This window comes from Lissotriton helveticus, chromosome 5_1 (assembly GCF_964261635.1).
Source record: "Lissotriton helveticus chromosome 5_1, aLisHel1.1, whole genome shotgun sequence".
NCBI classification, from domain to species: domain Eukaryota; kingdom Metazoa; phylum Chordata; class Amphibia; order Caudata; family Salamandridae; genus Lissotriton; species Lissotriton helveticus.
This window is the reverse complement of record NC_136065.1, coordinates 922,179,730-922,197,783: the sequence shown is the minus strand read 5'-3', so window position 1 is coordinate 922,197,783 and position 18,054 is coordinate 922,179,730. Positions and strand designations below refer to the sequence as shown.

General features: G+C 42.0%; 1 protein-coding gene across 1 annotated transcript in view; it reads right to left on the bottom strand.

The window, feature by feature from the left end:
* NOC3L (NOC3 like DNA replication regulator) overlaps positions 1–18,054 on the bottom strand; it is a 493,023-nt gene that overhangs the window by 155,541 nt on the left and 319,428 nt on the right. The window contains exons 13-14 of the mRNA XM_078643385.1: positions 1,935–2,035; positions 395–467 (exon numbers count right to left, since the gene is read on the bottom strand). Of these exons, the coding sequence (XP_078499511.1) occupies positions 395–467; positions 1,935–2,035 (174 nt within the window). The remainder of the gene's footprint in view (positions 1–394; positions 468–1,934; positions 2,036–18,054) is intronic.

The window sequence follows — 18,054 nt, the reverse complement described above, 5'->3', positions numbered from 1 at the left end:
GCATGCAGGTGGTGCTTGATAGAACTTCTATTTCAAGAATTTCTTTCTTTACCCCTAAGAGACAAACAAAAATGGGGCAAGGTAGGGAAGTGATAAGTGGGAAAGAGTTGTATTCTCATGCTATATCTACTGTGGATGCGTACCATATCCAAGAAGTCACTTCTCTTGAATAAAGGGGTTTACATTATTCACTCAAGGACCCACCTCATGAAGGTACCTCTTCCCTCTTCAGTAAACAGAAAACAAACGACTTTTAAAATACTTGCTATATTTGTTAATATCCTCAAAAGTATATATCAATATAAAAGGAAGTCCAATTTATGAAGATGCATATAAAATGTAAAACATTTAAACAAATATAATAATATAAAAGCAGCTGTAAATATATACTCACACCAGATGCAATCAGAGTGTGCAAAACAGCCAACAGGTCGTCGAAAAATTCCACATTTATAAGATGAGCAAACCTAAAATCAGATTTGTACAACAGCTTGTTAGTTATCCGGATCTAGCTTAAAGAACAGCTTTAATCTACACCAACCTAAGGGCACACACAAAAATAGTCAGAAGGTGAAACACATTTAGGAAATGTTGAGATGCACTGAAAGATTCGTACCCTATCTGGTGACTGATGCATATTAATCAACTTACTGATTGGTTAATGGGGATGACAGTGAGTGGGCATATACATTTCAATTAAATATGCGATGCCACACTTTTGAAATATGTGCATTCAAGAGGAGACACATTTAATGATACCGGATTGAACTGCAGTGCCCAATTGTAGATAAGGGGCAAAAGGAGAAAAGATGTACATGTCTTATTGTATCATATTTTATTTCAGGACATATAATTCAATACACACTGCTGAAGCAAGCTTCAGATCCTATGCTGTAGATGAAAGATTACAGACTTGATTACTCAAATCTGCACCAGTGCATGGCACCTTTGCCTGGATATCTGCATAGACACATAGGCAAAACAACACTTGAACCAACCTGAGCAATGATTGAATTTTAGTACTGGCGGGTCTGTGCAAGACAGCTGCTCACAGGCGCAAGTTAGTAACTTGGCTGTAAGAGTTCATACTGTTGTCAATCATTATTTTACAGAAGGGGGAGGGAAGTATTAAAAGCAAGAACAATGGTATGATATCAGAGAGGAGTAATACAAAGCAACACAAATCATTTTAAATTGAATTTTCGTTTTACATTACCAGACAGGAGAAACAGAGGAAGACATTACAATAATAATTTAATAATGACACATTTTGATTTGGAATGTTTTGTAATGGGGCTGCTTTACAATCTGCTATCTACATGTCTTACGTAATAAGATTTAAAATAAAATTTTCGGTCTGGTGGCCAGGGCTAATAAGAGAACATGGTGTTTCAAAGTTGTTTCCCATCTTGCACTACAGGAGCAGTGAGTAATCATATCTTTCGACACATTTAAGTGAGCAAACCAGTATTTAAAGATTGCACAGTTGTCAAAAGACACCAGTTGGGCCAAATCCAACCATTCAAAGTTGTAGACACTATTTTCCAAATGCTTAGCTCTAAAGGTTGACTAGTCATCCTTAACAGACAAAGTGGAGAGTGGTGCACTTGTCATGTGGATTTTAAATTCCCTTAGTTTTGTGAAGTCATCACAAGATCACAGAACCTCTGCATGTTGTCATATACAGCTTCCTTTATACTGCAGTCAACCACTGAGTTTAGTAAAACTTTGCGTAACTCATTTGCACAGCAATCTAGAGTGTGACAAGTGACTGGCTAACCTGTGGGCACTGGTTCATAAGTTCTCACTTTTCTGGCATCTTAGGTTTGCAGTGTTCTGTACCACCCAATAAACCTTTTCTAGCAGAGATTATTAGGACTCTCTATAAGACAGTTTTGCAGTAGAGCAGTTAGTTTCATAAAAAAAGTTCATACTTTGCAAGTCCTTCCAAGACAGCAGGCAGGAGAAGAGACTTCTGTGCTCGCTTCAATATTCTGAAGTAGGTTAAAAACACGATGTTCAGCGTCTCTGTATGCTACAACGAAAATACCAAACGTTAATTTTTCGAATGTAGAAGTAGTACAATCATCAATCATAAAAAGGAATGTGGGGTACATTAAAACAAATATTGCTAGTGTCTCCAGCTAAAATGTTCACATTGGAGGTATTGTAGTAATATTTAAATTTCTTTCTTTCCATCGCACAAACAGGCTAGGGTAGAACAAACAGATATGTAGCAGGTATATAGCAAAAACTTTAAGAGATATACCTACATTTATAACATTAGACTTGTTTTAAAAGGGACAGGTAATTCCCGATATACTATTTGACAAATATGTTTTGCTGCATTTCTGATGCATCGTATCGGTGAAGTCTGTAAAGAACTTATGACAACAAAGCCAAATAGCAGGCAGGGCTCTTGCATGGACCTGAAAGACCCCGTAAGTCAAAATGCCTTTGGAGTAACTAGGACTAATCCCTTGGATATCAAGCAAGACTTTGTTTATGTTGGATCAGTTTATTTATGTAGTTTACTTATAAAATTTGAATCGCATCATTATGAATCCTTTGACTTGATTAACAGAGCTATTCATTATCCCCTAGTTGCAAAGAAATCGTATCTAGAAGGAATGAGGCAACAACTCTATCATTCTGAAAGGATAGTCTATTAGTATTTTATAATTTATACAGTGTGAAAATTTGAAAATGTATGTTTTTCAGGTCTTTCTCACACATACCTTTAAACAATGAGATTGTAGGAAAAATGTTGGCTCAATTTTTGACAGTTACCCCACCATGGAATTTTGGCTGAGCTAGGCATCAATATGTTTTAGTTACATGATGTACATAGGTAGCTTGTACATTAGACTGGCACTTTCTAGTCCTGTATGATCTCATTGTGGAACCACAACCAAACCCCAGAGTCACAGGAATGATCTGCAGTGGATTAAGAAAACCTATGGAGGAAATTAATTTTTAAAAGTGAAAAATGTCTACTTTTATTTGTTTTCTTAATATTGCAAATATCATAGAGTTTGCAAATTTAAAAAATATAAATAGTGGGGGAATGGCCTCAAGCTTTTTTTTTTCTAAGTTTCAAAAACCTTTATTGGTAGTTATACATATACACAGCCATTCGCTTACAACCATTCTATGGCCAGCGGCTCATATAATTAGGCAATTTATATATCAGAAGTGACGGATTTAGTTACTGTAGAACACAGCAAGTCGCCTACAACCACTTCGGGCCGGCCGCGTTATTTCACATGTCAGTACATTTATATATGGGAAATCCAATGTAAATAGGGAAGTGCCTCCGATTTATCTCAGTAAGCAGCCTCAGAAACGCTGCAGGAGTCGATGCAGACCCCCACACACGTGCACACCAGTCTCAACCACGCAGGGAACAGATCTCAGTAGGGAAACATACAACTACGCGCTCACATGCTTCACACGTTCGCCTTCTAACCTGTTGAATGTAAATAAGTGACTAGTGGCGCCCATATGTCCTGTGGTCTGGATGAGGCAGGCAGTAGTTCAGCATGCAGTGTAGTCTGGTCTTGGCAGTATGTTAAGTCGTCAATCCACTCCTTAAACTTAGGCGCCCGTCCCCTACCCCACCTACAAGCCACTCGTCTTTTTGCCATCAGCAGGGCTAGCGCAGTGTATTTTCTACAGGCAAGCGGTATAAGTGCAACATTACTTAGCAGAGCGGTCAAAGGCGATGCCTCTATGGGTACACCGGTCATTCGTCGCAAGGCCACAAAAACTTGGTCCCAGTACTCCTGTATAGCTGGGCACGTCCAGGCCAAGTGCAAAAAATCAGCATGAGGGGCGCGACATCTATCACATCTGTCATTGTCCCGAAGATGGAACCTGTGCATACTGACCGGGGTGTAGTACAGCCTATAGAGGTACTTGAAATGTATGATCCTCAGTCTGCTGCTGGCAGAGATCCTCTCTGTCAGAGAGCAGCAATATTCCCATTGTTCGTCTGTGATGGGAGCGCCTAGCTCAGCTACCCATTTGGAGCGGGACGGCGCGTCCTCCAAAGGACACTGGTCACGCACTATGCAATAAAGGAGAGATACTAACCGCCTCGGCGATGGCTGTTGCAGTAGTATCTGCAGGGGGGCAAGTTGCGGAGGTTCAGTTGGAAAGTCTGAGTGTAGGGAGCGCATTCCCTGCTTAAGACGGACGTACAAAAAAATATCCATCGGTGTGCTCTGTGTGCCCTGAAATATGCTATCAGAGGTACGGAACTTGCCCTCTTCATACAAGTCCCCCCAAGTCTTAATGGATGTGCGGTGTTGTAGTTTATGAAAGATGGTTTCTTGCAAGAGCGGCATTGCAGGGTGATACACCAGAGGCAAACAGGGAGCATAGAGCACCGGAAAGTTCAGGCGGTCCGCAATGCGTCGCCATGCCGTGACCGTGGCATTTACTGTTTGAGTTCGTTCACGCACATTTATATCCATATATACAGCACCCTCAATTGGTATGGGATGGGCCAGCCAATGCTCCGCTGCTAACTGCGGCATGTATCTGCGCTGATTCACCCAATAGTGTAAGTAATGAGCCTGAGCGCAGATATAATAAGTCTCAAAATCAGGTATATCGAATCCCCCCGCCGCATAGGGTCTGGTCAGTATAGCCCACTGCAGCCGAGCCTGCTTTCCCCTCCACACCAGCCGAATCATTTCCGACTTAAGGGCTTTAAAGAAATACTGTCCCGGATAAAAAGGGATATTTAAAAATAAGTACAGCAGCTGGGGCAGTATGACGTCTTAATCAACGACGCCCTGCCTGCCATCGACAGTGAGAGTCTGATCCATCTGGTCACCTTGTCGGTGATGCTAGACAGCGCCACACCATAATTAAGTTTCATCAAATCGTCCTTATTTCTAGTTATGCCGATACCTAAGTAGCGGAGGTCATCCGTACACCACTCCAGCGGGAAGTCCAGTGGGAACCGAGTCACTGCGTCCGATAGGGGGAAGAAGCATGATTTCTCCCAATTAATCTGATCGCCAGATAGTTTCACAAACACTATAAACTCCTGCAGGAGAGTGTTCAAATTAGTCTGCGGTTCTCGAACATAGAGAGTGATGTCGTCTGCGTACATTGAGACAAGAATCTGCCGCATATTGCACTGTAGAGCCATAGCATTGTGGTGTTGGTGCAAACGGGCCGCCAACGGCTCCGTGGCTATGGCAAATAATAATGGGGACAGGGGGCAACCCTGTCGAGTCCCTCTGGTGATTGGAAAACGCGGCGACACCTGGCTATTGATAAGTATCTTAGCACCCGGCTGGTGATATAACAGGCGGAACCAGGAGAGAAAGAGCGGGGGGAACCCCATACGGGCCATAATTGCGAATAGATAGTGCCATTCAACAGAGTCGAAGGCCTTGGTTGCATCCAAGAAAACCGCAGCCAGTAGTAATTCGGGTGTAACGTTATTCATAATCGTGAAAAGGGTTCTAAGATTATAGGAGGTCGCTCTGCCCGGGAGAAACTCAGATTGGTCCGGGAGAATTAGATTCTCCAATAGTAATGTCAGTCGGTTAGCAATTAACTTCGCCAATACCTTTGCATCGCAGTTAAGCAAAGAAAGCGGGCGATAAGACCCGCATAGATGTGGTAATTTGTCCGGCTTCAGCAGGGATATTATGAGGGCTTCCCGCAAGGATGGGGGGGAGAGAGCCCACCTCCAGCGATTCCTCGTAGACCTCGCGAAGAACGGGTGCCATAATATCCACATATGTTTTATAAAATTCAACTGGGATGCCATCCATCCCAGTGGCTTTGCCAGACTGTAGTCCCATAATGCCATCTCGCACCTCATCTAGCTCGAAAGGTGCGTTCAAAAACCTGCGATCTGCGTCACTCAACCAGCCACGGGCTACATCTCCCAGATAGTCGTCTAGTCTGATGCTTGTGGCACCGGAGGTGGTATATAACTCCTCGTAATGTGTGAGAAATTCCGATAGGATGCCCTTCGTATCACAGCATCGCATACCATCTGCTGTCCCTAGTTCCAGCACAAAATTAGTATATCGGGGCTTACGGATAACATCAGCTAGCGCTTTTCCGGGGCGCTCTCCATCCCCGTATCTGCGAGCCTGCCAGTGTTTTCCCCTGAAATGGATTTCCCTTTGTGCCTCTTCCGTGTACTCCGTGAGTGTTGCTCTAAACTTCTCCTGTGTTGCACTGTCTGGGGCCCTCTGTAAGCGTTCCTCCATAGTTCTAAGATCCCGCTCCAGTGTTCTGAGTCTAGCAGTGATATCCCGAAGCACCCCTGCCCCCTTGGAAATGCAGTATCCCCTAAGTGTAACCTTAAAAGCCTCCCAGATGGTTTCTACCTCCTGCACCGTGCCCTTGTTGCGTTCAAAAAAATCTAAGATCTCTACGCGCAGTTCTTCCTGGAAAGCTGTATCCATTAGCATTTTGGGGTTCAATAGCCACGCGCTGCGCGGTGGGGTGAGGGCTTCTGAAGAAAGCTCTAGTTTGACAGGTGCATGGTCAGAATAAGTGCGAGCTAAATGTCTTGTATCGCATATGGCAGGCCCAAGCCCCCTGGTGACAAGTCAATAGTCGAGCCTCGCCCAAGAAGCTGCATGCGCAGTTAGATGCGTGCCCTCCCTCTTTGTCGGGTGTAGGTGTCTCCATGCATCTATGAGGCCATGCTCTGTAATGAGTTCTCTAAGCAGCATACATGTTTTGGTGTGATGATGAGGGCTGGGGTGCGATCTGTCCGCCGTGGGTGCATATGTAGCATTGAAATCCCCGCCCCAAATGACATGAGTCGAATCTATTCTCTGCACCTCTATCCACAAGGCACTGAAAAAGCTAGGTTCATCCATGTTCGGGCCATAACAGCACACCAGTGTAACCGACTCAGTGCTCAGTCTGCCCCACAGTATGTTATATCTACCTTCACCATCAGATCGGGATCCCACCAAGGAAAAGGGCACCTGTTTCTTAACCAAAATTGCCGTCCCCCTCGCATAACTAGAGTAAGAGGAGAACACCCTGTGTTCGGCCCAACATGATGCGAAGATATTGGAATGTCTGGGTGCAAAGTGGGTCTCCTGCAGCATAGCTATGTGAACATTATGCCTGTCCAAATATGCAAGGACTTGTCGCCGTTTCCGAGGGTTCCCCAGTCCCCGAACATTCTACGTAGGTATATTTAAAGTTGACCTAGTATCTTGAGCCATACAGCCAGCAGTATATCCTCATGTCATGCAATTTCTCCCATGTCGCCGCCGCCCAAGAAGCACTCAGTACTATGGTCCATCGCATTGTCACCAATCCCATCATATTCATCAGCAAGATAAGTAATCTAGGAGCTAGGCCATGTCGTCCAACCAAAGGCAAACCATGCAACCCCCATACATTCCCCCTTACCCCTCCCTCCTCCCACTGAAGCAACCCCAACCAGCCAGTATTGTTTCCCCTCCCACCCCACCCCAAACCGAACAGAAACCAAGGGCCAATTAACGCCCCTCCTGAAGAAAAACGGCAACTAGCCATAGGGTAATTCCCGCTGGGGGCCATATCCAGGTGGCGACACCTCAACCCCTCATATCCGCCGCGGACGTAGCACAGGCCGCATTCCCAACAGGCGCGAAGAGGGTTGCCCAGCAATAGGATAATAGGTATCATGGGGATTGCACCACACACTAATCCATACGGTAGCCAGCCAGTACCGCATAGGCCTCTCCCCCCACACATCATAGTTACTCACATGGGAGGTGACCAGATCAAAAAACAATCGATCAGTGCAGGATAGTTCATTGTTCATCTCCTTCTATGTCCTCTCGTGGGGGATCCGGTGATCCCGCCCCCTCACCTCCAGATCTGTTGGAACGCTTCAGATGTTTAATGAAGTCCTCAACTTGTTGTGGTTTCGTGAAGAAGGTCTGTCGCCCTTGATGAGTGACTCTCAAACGTGCCGGATAGAGGAGAGCATAGTCAATTTGCAGTTTACGGAGCTTAGCTTTCACATCCAGAAATTTCTTCCGTTCCTCCTGGACCACAGGGGTGAAGTCAGGGTATATGGTAAAGGAATTGCCATCAAATGAGTGATTTCGTGCTGCGGGCTGCCCGCAAGGCCACATCTCTGTCCCTGTAGTTCAATAAACGTACAATGATGGGTCTGGTAGGAGTGCTAGGTTTAGGCCTGGGGCCCAGCGAGCGATGAGCTCTCTCCACTATAAATTGGGGAGAGAAGGCCTCCGTATCAATTGCTGTCAGCAGAAGTTTTTCTACATATTCCTCCAGCCTGCCCGTGTTGGTCAATTCCGGAATACCCAAAATACGGACATTGTTGCGTCTGCTCCTCGCCTCCAAGTCCTCGTTCTTCGCAGCAATTATACGCAGCAGATTGTCCATCCTGGTAAGTTGTGAGGTATGCCGCGCCGTGGTGTCGTCTGCATCCGATATGCGTTGTTCTGCTTCCTTTATCCGTTCTTCATGAACATCCAGCTTTTAAACTACTCCATCCATACGAGAGGATATCCTGTCCACTTTATCCGCAAACCCCTGGCGGACTTCTCGAAGGACATCCTGTAGGTCAGTTGCCTGCTCTGTGGAGCCACCAGTGTCGCCACTGGATCCCGCTAGACTCTGCTGGTCCTGACTCGCGCGAGTCTCCCTTTTAGCAGCCTCAAACGTGAGCATCGGTTGTTTAGTGTCTGGCCTGCCCATGGTTGCAGCAATCCGCGTGAGTCCGCCGCCTCTCGTAAAATCCTAAAGACCAGGCTCCGCTGCTAAGGTCGCAGGGGGAGGGCAATCAGGCAAATGAAGGATCAAAAGCTGTGTCCGCACCAGAGCTGTGTCTCAGGGGGGGGCAGGGGGGCAGTCCCCGCGCCACCTCCACAGTGCAGACCACCACAAATGTTTCCAGATGTTGACTAGCCAATCCGGCGGGGCTTAAGGGGTAGAAGAAGGGACACGCGTCCCGTTGTAGTCCTCACCCGTCCTCGGGTCCCACTCTGAGGGGCGCAGCTTGCGCCAGGCTCCGAAGCCTAGGAAGCAGGTCAGGAGTTCGTGAGGAGACAGGGGGGGGGGGGGACGAGGGACACCGACCGGCACCTGGTGAGGGGGATCTGTGCTGAATGTCTTCGCCGGGACTTCGGATCGTTCCAGCACCTCCCTCAAGTGGTGTCAGCAGGTCAATGGCACACACGTATCCCCATACAACCTCTCCCAATGGCAGCTTTAGTCCCGAGGGGCGTGGCTCGTGTGCGCCCCTCCCCCGCAGCCGCCCCCAAGCCACATTTCCACTTCCGAGGGCTCCCCTGTTATGTCTTTCACTGATGTAAGTCAGCATGTAGTAGAGAGGCACCTCAACCGTAATGCCTCTCAGATCTGTAGCGCGGCTCCGAGCCGATGTCAGTGCTCACCCTCCGAACGGCGAAGTAGTCCGTTCCTTATGGCGCAGGGGGGGGCCTTCGCAACGTGGTCATGGGCTGTGTATTTCCCCAGGGCCCACAAGGATAAGTACTCGGGCCGTTGTCCGGTCGATACCAATGGATTGACCGGAGGGCGGGGGGGGGAAGAGGGGCACCCCTCGCTCGGGAGAACAATCGCGTAGCTAGGCCTCTTGCCGGCCTCTCCTGCGGGTCCTCTGTACTTTCACAGGATGGTCAAATATGCGCTGCGGGAGGGACAGAGGGGCGATTTCAACTCACCAGGGACCCTATCTCATGCAATATCCGGTCCCGGTGTGCCCCGTCCGTCGCCGCTGGATGACCGCGGGTGAAGGTCCAGGGCCGCGCAGGAAGCCACGGTCTCGCGTGGTTGTCGCCGGCATAGCGCTCTCCACACGTCCGGCTCGGCCAATCTTCACTAGCTTCCCCTGGGCTCTGGTGCTTGCCGATCTTGCTCACAATCCTTCAGGGTGCGCCGGAGGACTCGCACTCCCCAATCATGGAGGCACAATCCCCAAAAAGTACCTTAAAAAGGATGTTTTAAAGGATAATGTACGCTGGGCGGCGTGAGCCACACGAGAAGGTCACCATTCGCTAATGCGCCACCTAGCGCCCCCCCGGAAGGGCCTCAAGCTTGTAGAAAAATATTTTGTGCAAAAAATAATACTTTTCGCAGGTCCATTCTCCTGAATTTTGCCATTAGTGATTTTGATATGTTTGCTACCCTGTCCAGCAGTTTGTTGGTAGTTGCAGTAGCCTACCCGTTACATCATTGGGTTTCAGTTCAGAAGAACAGTTGAATTTGGCATGATCCTCAGTGGAGGGAAGGGGTAGGGTGAAGAAAGTGCAGGATTTTAGTTGGATTTACAGTTCATAGCCAGAGGAATGTTGTCTTCAAGGCTTTGTGAAAGGTTTTTAAGGTGCGACAGGCTCACTACAGAGACTAGGCTATGACCCATGATGATTTTACCGGATTGCCTGACCTCCCACAATTTAAATTGATAGTTGGTGCCTCTATATGCATGTGGAGAGGCTTTCAGGGCAGACACAGTGTGCTCTGCTCTTCCAAGGTTCTGCAAACCTTTTTGGGATCCTCTTTATAACACAATCTCAGGTTAGGAAGCCTTTAAGCCTGGAAATAATCAATGTATCCAACCTTTTAAATGGCAGAGAAGCAGCAAAAGTAACCATGCAGGGCTGACCATATGTGTGATCACAGTTGATCCAGGTAGGGTGCAAAAGACTCAGAATTGTTATATCTTAGATAGAAATTACTAGATTCCCTGGAGGTTGGTGTCTTACAAGCGTTTAAACACTAGAATGTGTGTCAGTAGGATTTTAAATTCAGGGTAAAGGAGTGCAAATTAGCACCAGGTGTTAGTAAGATTACGACTGCAACTCTATTTGCGAATGCACATGTAAAGCATGGCAACAGATATTACATAGATTGCTGGTAAAAAAGACAACGTTGGCACACTGTAAACCAATAAGCAGATTTGATGTCTTCCTACTAAATTGCCTTTCCACTGAACTCCTCTCTAATGATTATGGAGGGACACAGCATATATCTTGAAATTACAACACTGAGCAATGTTGTGAAGTTGTTCGACACAGATGTGGAAAATGCTAAAAGCAGCAAGGTCTGTATTCTGCTGACAGCATGTGGGGGAGTGGCCTTTGTGAAGGATTCCTATGAGTTTATCTGCTCTCTTAGTTGCAGACTGTCTAATTATCTTGGCTGACAGGAGTACCATTTAAGAAATGTAATCAACAAATTTATGGAAATAACACTACAAAAATGTAAAGATTGGACATGAAAATGATAAGTCACAAAACAGTTCTAACAACATGTAATTTATTTATGGTCTTTGAGAGAAAATGCAAAATGCTGCTGCAAACTTACAATGCATATTAAATAGGTTCTTTATTTGCAGGTCAACAACTACTTACCCCTACATTCTCAGAATAAGGCTTTCTTCATATAAGACAAAAAGCTAAAACTTTAAATTGATACCAGAAGTGGAGGGGACATACTTACCTGAGTATCTTTAATTTAAGGGCCCTTGAGAAAGCCAGTCCTACATGATGCTGTATCAGTAACTGACAGAAACATTGCAGCTTTCAAAAAATTAACTTTACTTGAACCCAGACTGAGCTTTGAGACCTTCCTAGATCATTATTTCCGCAATGTGACTCCACAAGAACAAATTGTTTATCCTGTTAAGTCTGACAGACATTCAAAACTACACACTTGCTCTCCAGTCTCCTAGAGCAGCTAAATTTAAAGTAACAGGTCAATACTGCAAGGCAAGGAAGGTTCTTCCATCTTAACATCCCAAAACAACTCTGTTATCCAATTGGCTGGTACTGAAAGTAAAGTTACTTACCTGTAATCCTACTTCTCTCTCACAAGCATTGTTTCTGAAACCAGAAACAGTAGAATATCTCTGCGCATGTGCATGATTCCCAGAACTCAGTATTTTCAAATTCAATTTTTAGGTACAAAAAGCACGCCTTGTACAAGAGCCAATATTTTACACATTGGTTTTGATTTTTCAAACGCTGACTTGAACCCGTTGGAAAAATCCTAGGTAAAGGGAAAATGTAGCCTCCAATAGGCTAAGAACACCGTGCTAATCTGACATTGCACAGTTAAGGATTTCTAAGGGAGTCAACCTTTCCACTATGCAGTGCAGACTCACTGAGGCACTTGTTTTTTGAGCAACTACAGTAGAAAAATCATCTTTTACCCAGTTCTTAACAACACATTTGATATATTCTGGTGGCAGGCAGGTTATTTATCGACTGAGAGACCTAGGATTAAAGGTAAGCAACCTTTCCTTTTCTGTCATGTGATTCTCTTTGTTAACCGTAAAGAGTAGAACAGAATACCAAGCTACCATATGTACAACTGTAGGGAGGGTCTGAAGGCAAAGAGGGCAAAACAAACTTTCTAGGTAAATACATTGTAAATAAACGACTGTTTTCTTGTTGCATCCTTGTCTTACCTCCACGGAGAAAGGGAAATCTGAGAAGAATGAAACCAGACTTTGTAACCAGACTTCATAGTTTTTTTTGTTTGAGGTGCTCTGACAGGTGGGAAATGGTTGGTATATTTTCCCCCAACTAGGTGCTGCTCTGTTCTAGCATAGATTGGGCGTCATTGTCTCACCAGAGAAGCTTTTCTTACCACTGCGGATGTCTATTCCTTTGCACTTTTGATTTTATTTTTGAAAAATAGTCTTTGCTGTGGTTATAGGTGCTCCTGACTCTGTAGCTGCAGTTGCCTTTTCCAGAAAGCCTGCATGGAGAATAACGAGGGAGGAGATGGAAAAAGGCAAATTCATTCATTTTTGCTGGCTCCGAGAGTCGAAGATGTTAAACTTAACCCAGATGAATGTCTCACGGAAAGGCCATGGAAGGCCTCTCAAGCAGCTAGGTCAGTCTAATTTTTATAGGAATGATGGTCTGATCTGGAAGCAACATGCCGTCCTTTAGAATTTCAGATTTTTTTCAGGTTCTGCCTTGGAAGTCTGTCAAAAACATCCCCTCAATAAGGCTGTATAATTAGCAACCTTTAAAAGTGTAGCAGGTAATGTTCAGACTTTCCTTTTTACTGCATTCATTTGCTTGGTTTTTCAAGAGGAGCAGTAGAGGTGGAGGCTACCACGAAGTAGAGCTTATTAGCTGCAGACACTGTTAGAGAATCAGGAGGAGAGTTAAATCATTCTGATCGGAGTCGCAAGAGCGCGTTTGTCAAGATGGCCGCCTCCTGCTAGTTCGCGGCGCTGGAGTCAAAAACAACGATAATTTATGCAGGTTTGAGGCAACTTTAGGCATTTTCATTGCCATGACGAGTGCAAGCATCAAGCCAGGATTCTGGGCCTTACCTTTTGAGTAATTGGGCCACGTTTGGCAGCAGTTATATAAGGTGAGCTGCTCCAACAACTGGTTATAGCTGCTGCACTCTGCATATCCAGGCAGCATTTTCTCCTTTTTCAACACCATATTTTTTCAGACTGCTATTTTTAAACTTTTTCTTTTTTGTCACATACGGGAAATAAGCAGTCTACTAACATGTCTACCAAAAGGAAGCAAACTATTTCTCCTCCTCCAGTCACATCAAAATTAGTGGATATTAATGAGCCCTCATTATCCACTTTATTGGAGGAATTACAAGCTGTACGTTCAAGTACTGATAACATTGCGACTGACATAAAAAATGTACTTAAAGATATGGCTGGTCTTTCCATGAAAGTGTCTGGCAATGTTATTAAAATTCAAGACAATCAAACTAAAATCGACCATCTTATTCCTATTGCGGCTAAGATTGAGCCAATGCATGAATTACTTTTGGATTTGGAAAATTGCAATAAACAATATAACCTTCGTATCTTTAATTTACCGGAGGATGTAGAAGGTAATGACTGTAGGGGCTATCTTGATAATTTAATTCCTGGTCTTTTACGTACTAAGTTTGCGGAAAAATTTGAGACTGACAAGGCACACAGGATCCCTTCTCACCGTAATCCCAGACAGGATAAACCCCGACAAATGACTTTTAAAGTGTTACGCCATCATCATCTCGTCTTGATACGTAAGGCTGCCAGAGAGATCCCTTCATTGATGGTCAATGGGAACAAAATCTTTATCCGTCAAGACTTTGCTAAAGACACAGTCAACATTCGCAAGGAATTTTCAAATCTTCGTCCTAGACTACGAGATACTGGTTATAAATATGGTTTGTTTGATCCTTCCACTATGTGCATTTGGAAAGATGGATTTTCGAAATCATTTCAACATCCTCAAGATCGTCGTCGATTCCTGGACATGCAATCTCAGTCATCTATGGAAACAAATGTGACCAATACTTGACTTTATTGATGCTTGTTTTATTTTATTTTTATCTAATGGACTGTTGCATTTAACAATTTTTACAGGGCTTTTTCGAGCAGGTTCCTCTTGTATGCATGTGTGTGATTAAGGAGTTTAATATGTGTTTCTAAGTTGTATAGTTCTTATTTTTGTTGTTTGTGTTTTTTATGTCTTCTATGTTTCATTCCTGGTATTAATGTTTCATGTTGGTAGTTTTTCCATGTTTTATTTACTCTTTCCTTTTTGCATGTTCTGGAGCTACTATTTTTACCTACTCTTTAATTTTCGCCTGTTCTGGAGCTACTATTTTTCATACTCTTTCCTTACTTCTTTCTTTCCTCCTCGTGACCTTTTTTCTCTTTCTCTTCTATTATGGCTAATGTTTATAATATTAAAGTAGTCTCATTAAATGTTAAAGGTTTACGTCATCCAGTTAAGCGTACAAAATGTTTAGATTATTTAGGTAGTTGCAAAACAGATATTTGCTTTATACAGAAATCCCATATTGATGACAAAATCTTAGAATATATGAAAAAAAGTGGATTGATAATATTGTCTCTTCTCCTGCAAATGGCTAAAAAAAATGGTGTCGCTATTCTTTTTACAAAAAAATTACATTGGCAAATTTTGAGTAAAATTTCAGATACTGACGGGAAATATGCCATAGTTAAAATTAAAGTTCATGATTCAGCCATATTTGTATTAAATGTTTATGGTCCTACTGCGGATGCTCCTGCTTTTTGGTCTAATCTTACAACTGAAGCTCTAAAGTTGGGTAAAGTTCCTCTAATTGTTGGAGGTGCTTTTAATGTTATATCTGATCCTTTATTAGATAAATTATCTCTTACTAAATTTCGTCCTCCTAAGGTTTTTTTTGCATTTCAAATCATTTATTCAAACCACAAAGTTAGTTGATATTTGGCGACAACACTTTCCTACAGAAAAAAGTTTTACATTCTTTTCTAATCCACATAATTCTTATTCTAGGCTTGATTATTTATTAGTCTCCAAACAATTAATCAACTCAGTGATTACTCCTATGATTGGTAACATTGACATTATAAATTCAACTTTTACAAAGCAATCTAGATGGCGAATGAATAATGGCATTGTTCTTAATGAACATAATAAACCTAAACTCTTAAATGCCATTCAGGATTATTTCCTTCTTAACCCTGAAGGTTCGACTTCTATGGTTAATAGATGGGACGCTTTTAAAGCTTATATTAGAGGTGTAACTATTTCTCTTATGGCCCACGAAAATAAAAAATTTAATGCAGATATTACAAATTTAGAAAAGCAAATTGCAAAATTTAAGAGACTTTTTATTACGTCTAAAGATCCTCAATATAGAGTCAAATTACAAAAACTTTGATATGAATTTCACTCAATCCTTAGCAAAAGAGCTGGCATTCAGATTTCTAATTCTAAATCCAAATTTCATTTTAATGCCAACATATCTGGAAGACTTTTAGCTAATTATTTGCGTATAAAAAAAGATCCAACTAAAATAAATTCAATTCATGGCCCTAATGGTAAAATTGCTTTATCTCACAATGATATCGTTAATGAATTTTTGGATTTTTACTCTACTCTCTATAACAAACCCAATGTTAATGACGTCTCCTTAATTTATTCTTTTTACACTAAATGTGGATTACCCAAGATTTCTCAATCAGCTAAAATTGGGCTTGACTCAGGATGAAATTCTATCAGCCATAAAATCTCTTTAAAAAAATAAGTCTCCTGGTCCCGATGGTATTCCTGCTGAGTTTTACAAAGAATTTAAATTACAGCTTATTCCTTTTTATTTCAAACTTTTACCTTTTTTGGTTCTACAGGAATTACCTCAGGTTCTTTTACTGAGGCTTTAATTATTGTACTTCTTAAACCTGAAAAGGATCCCACACTTGTGTCAAATTATCGTCCTATCTCTTTAATTAATCAAGATTGTAGATTATATGCTAAAATACTTGCTTCTAGATTATCCCCTGTGTTAAATTCTTTTATTCATCCAGATCAATCTGGTTTTATGAAGAATAGATATTCTGCAAACAATACAAGAACTTTGCTACATGTTATTGAACAAGGTTCCACTTTAACTCTACCATCAGGAATTCTCGCATTGGATGCTGAGAAAGCTTTTGGTAAAATTCACTGGCAATTCTTATTCCATACATTATCATCATTTAATTTTGATGACACATTTATCCGCATGATTTCTGCTTTGTATTCTGCTTGTACTGCTCGTTTATCAATGGCCAAGTTTCAAACCAATTCTCCCTTTTTAGAGGTACAAGACAAGGGTTGACCCCTTTCCCCGCTTTTGTTTCTCATAGGTATTGAGCCTTTACTTACTTCTATAAGAAAATGTCATAATATTAAAGGAATCAATATTAAGGACGTTATTATTAAAACCTTAGCTTATGCTGATGATGTACTTTTGTTTATCAGTGATTATTTCGAAGTAGTCCACAGTTTCTGGATATAAATTAAATATTAACAAAACTGAATTCTTTCCTTCACATATTTATTGTACTCCTGATATGAACCTATGAATTAAATTATTTGGCGAAAGGATAAATTGAAGTATCTTGGTTTTCTATTCTCTTCATCCATAAAATCAACAATAACATTGAACTGTGACTTTATCTTAAATTATATTAAAGATAAAACATCCAAATGGTCTTCACTTCACCTTTCACGGTGGGGATGAATGGACTCTATTAAAATGACTATTGCTCCTGAAATCTTCTACACCCTTGCCATGATTGCTACACAATTTTCATTAACGTTTTACAAGGATGTTGATAAACTTCTCTCCAAATTGTTTGGGAATAACAGGTCACCTCGTATTAAGTATAAAAAATTAAAAAATGGCCAAATGTAATGCTGGTTTTGGATTACCTGACTTTTTTCATGACCATAAAGCTTTTATTTTAAAACAAAGTTCCATATGGTTTAACCATTCCTTTTTAAATAATCCACCTATTTGGCTTCTTATCGAGAAATCAATAGTAAAACCATTTCCACTACCCACTTTGTTAACCATGTCTAATAACTCACAATTGTTTCATAAATCTGTTATTCTTAAATCCACTAAAATGATTTTTAATGATTTAGTTTCAATTTTTCAATCTATCATGTTTAAATCAGAAGACATGTCATTATGGCATAGCATGGTCATTACATTAAATAGAAATATCAATTTCTGATATTCATGGATTAATACTGGTATTTTTTATCTTAAAGATGTCCATTTCAACAATGCTTTCATATCATTTGAGGCTTTACAAACAAAATTTAGTTTGCCTCAGTCTGACCTTACCAAATATGAATATTTGTGTAATCCTATTTTAGATTCATTTCCTCATGTTATTCCTTCTAATGTTAAAGCGGATTTATCAATTTATATTCAAACTGTTTCCACATCATCTCATGGTGTTACTAATTTATGTAACAAATTATCTAATTCTCTAGGAACCAACATTAATATGATTTTGGTATTTTGGAATAATGAACTTTCAATCTCCTTATCGATTGATGCATGGAAAGATATTTGGCTTAGCAGTATTTCTGGTTGGTTACCTGTCTCGCTCTATCAAACGAACTCCCATATTTTATTCAGCTGTTTATTTCAAGCTAAACTTCTTCAATCTGCAACTTGTTGGCACTGTAAATTACATTCTGGTACATTACAACATATGCTTTTTGATTGTCCTTTAGTTTTTACATTTTG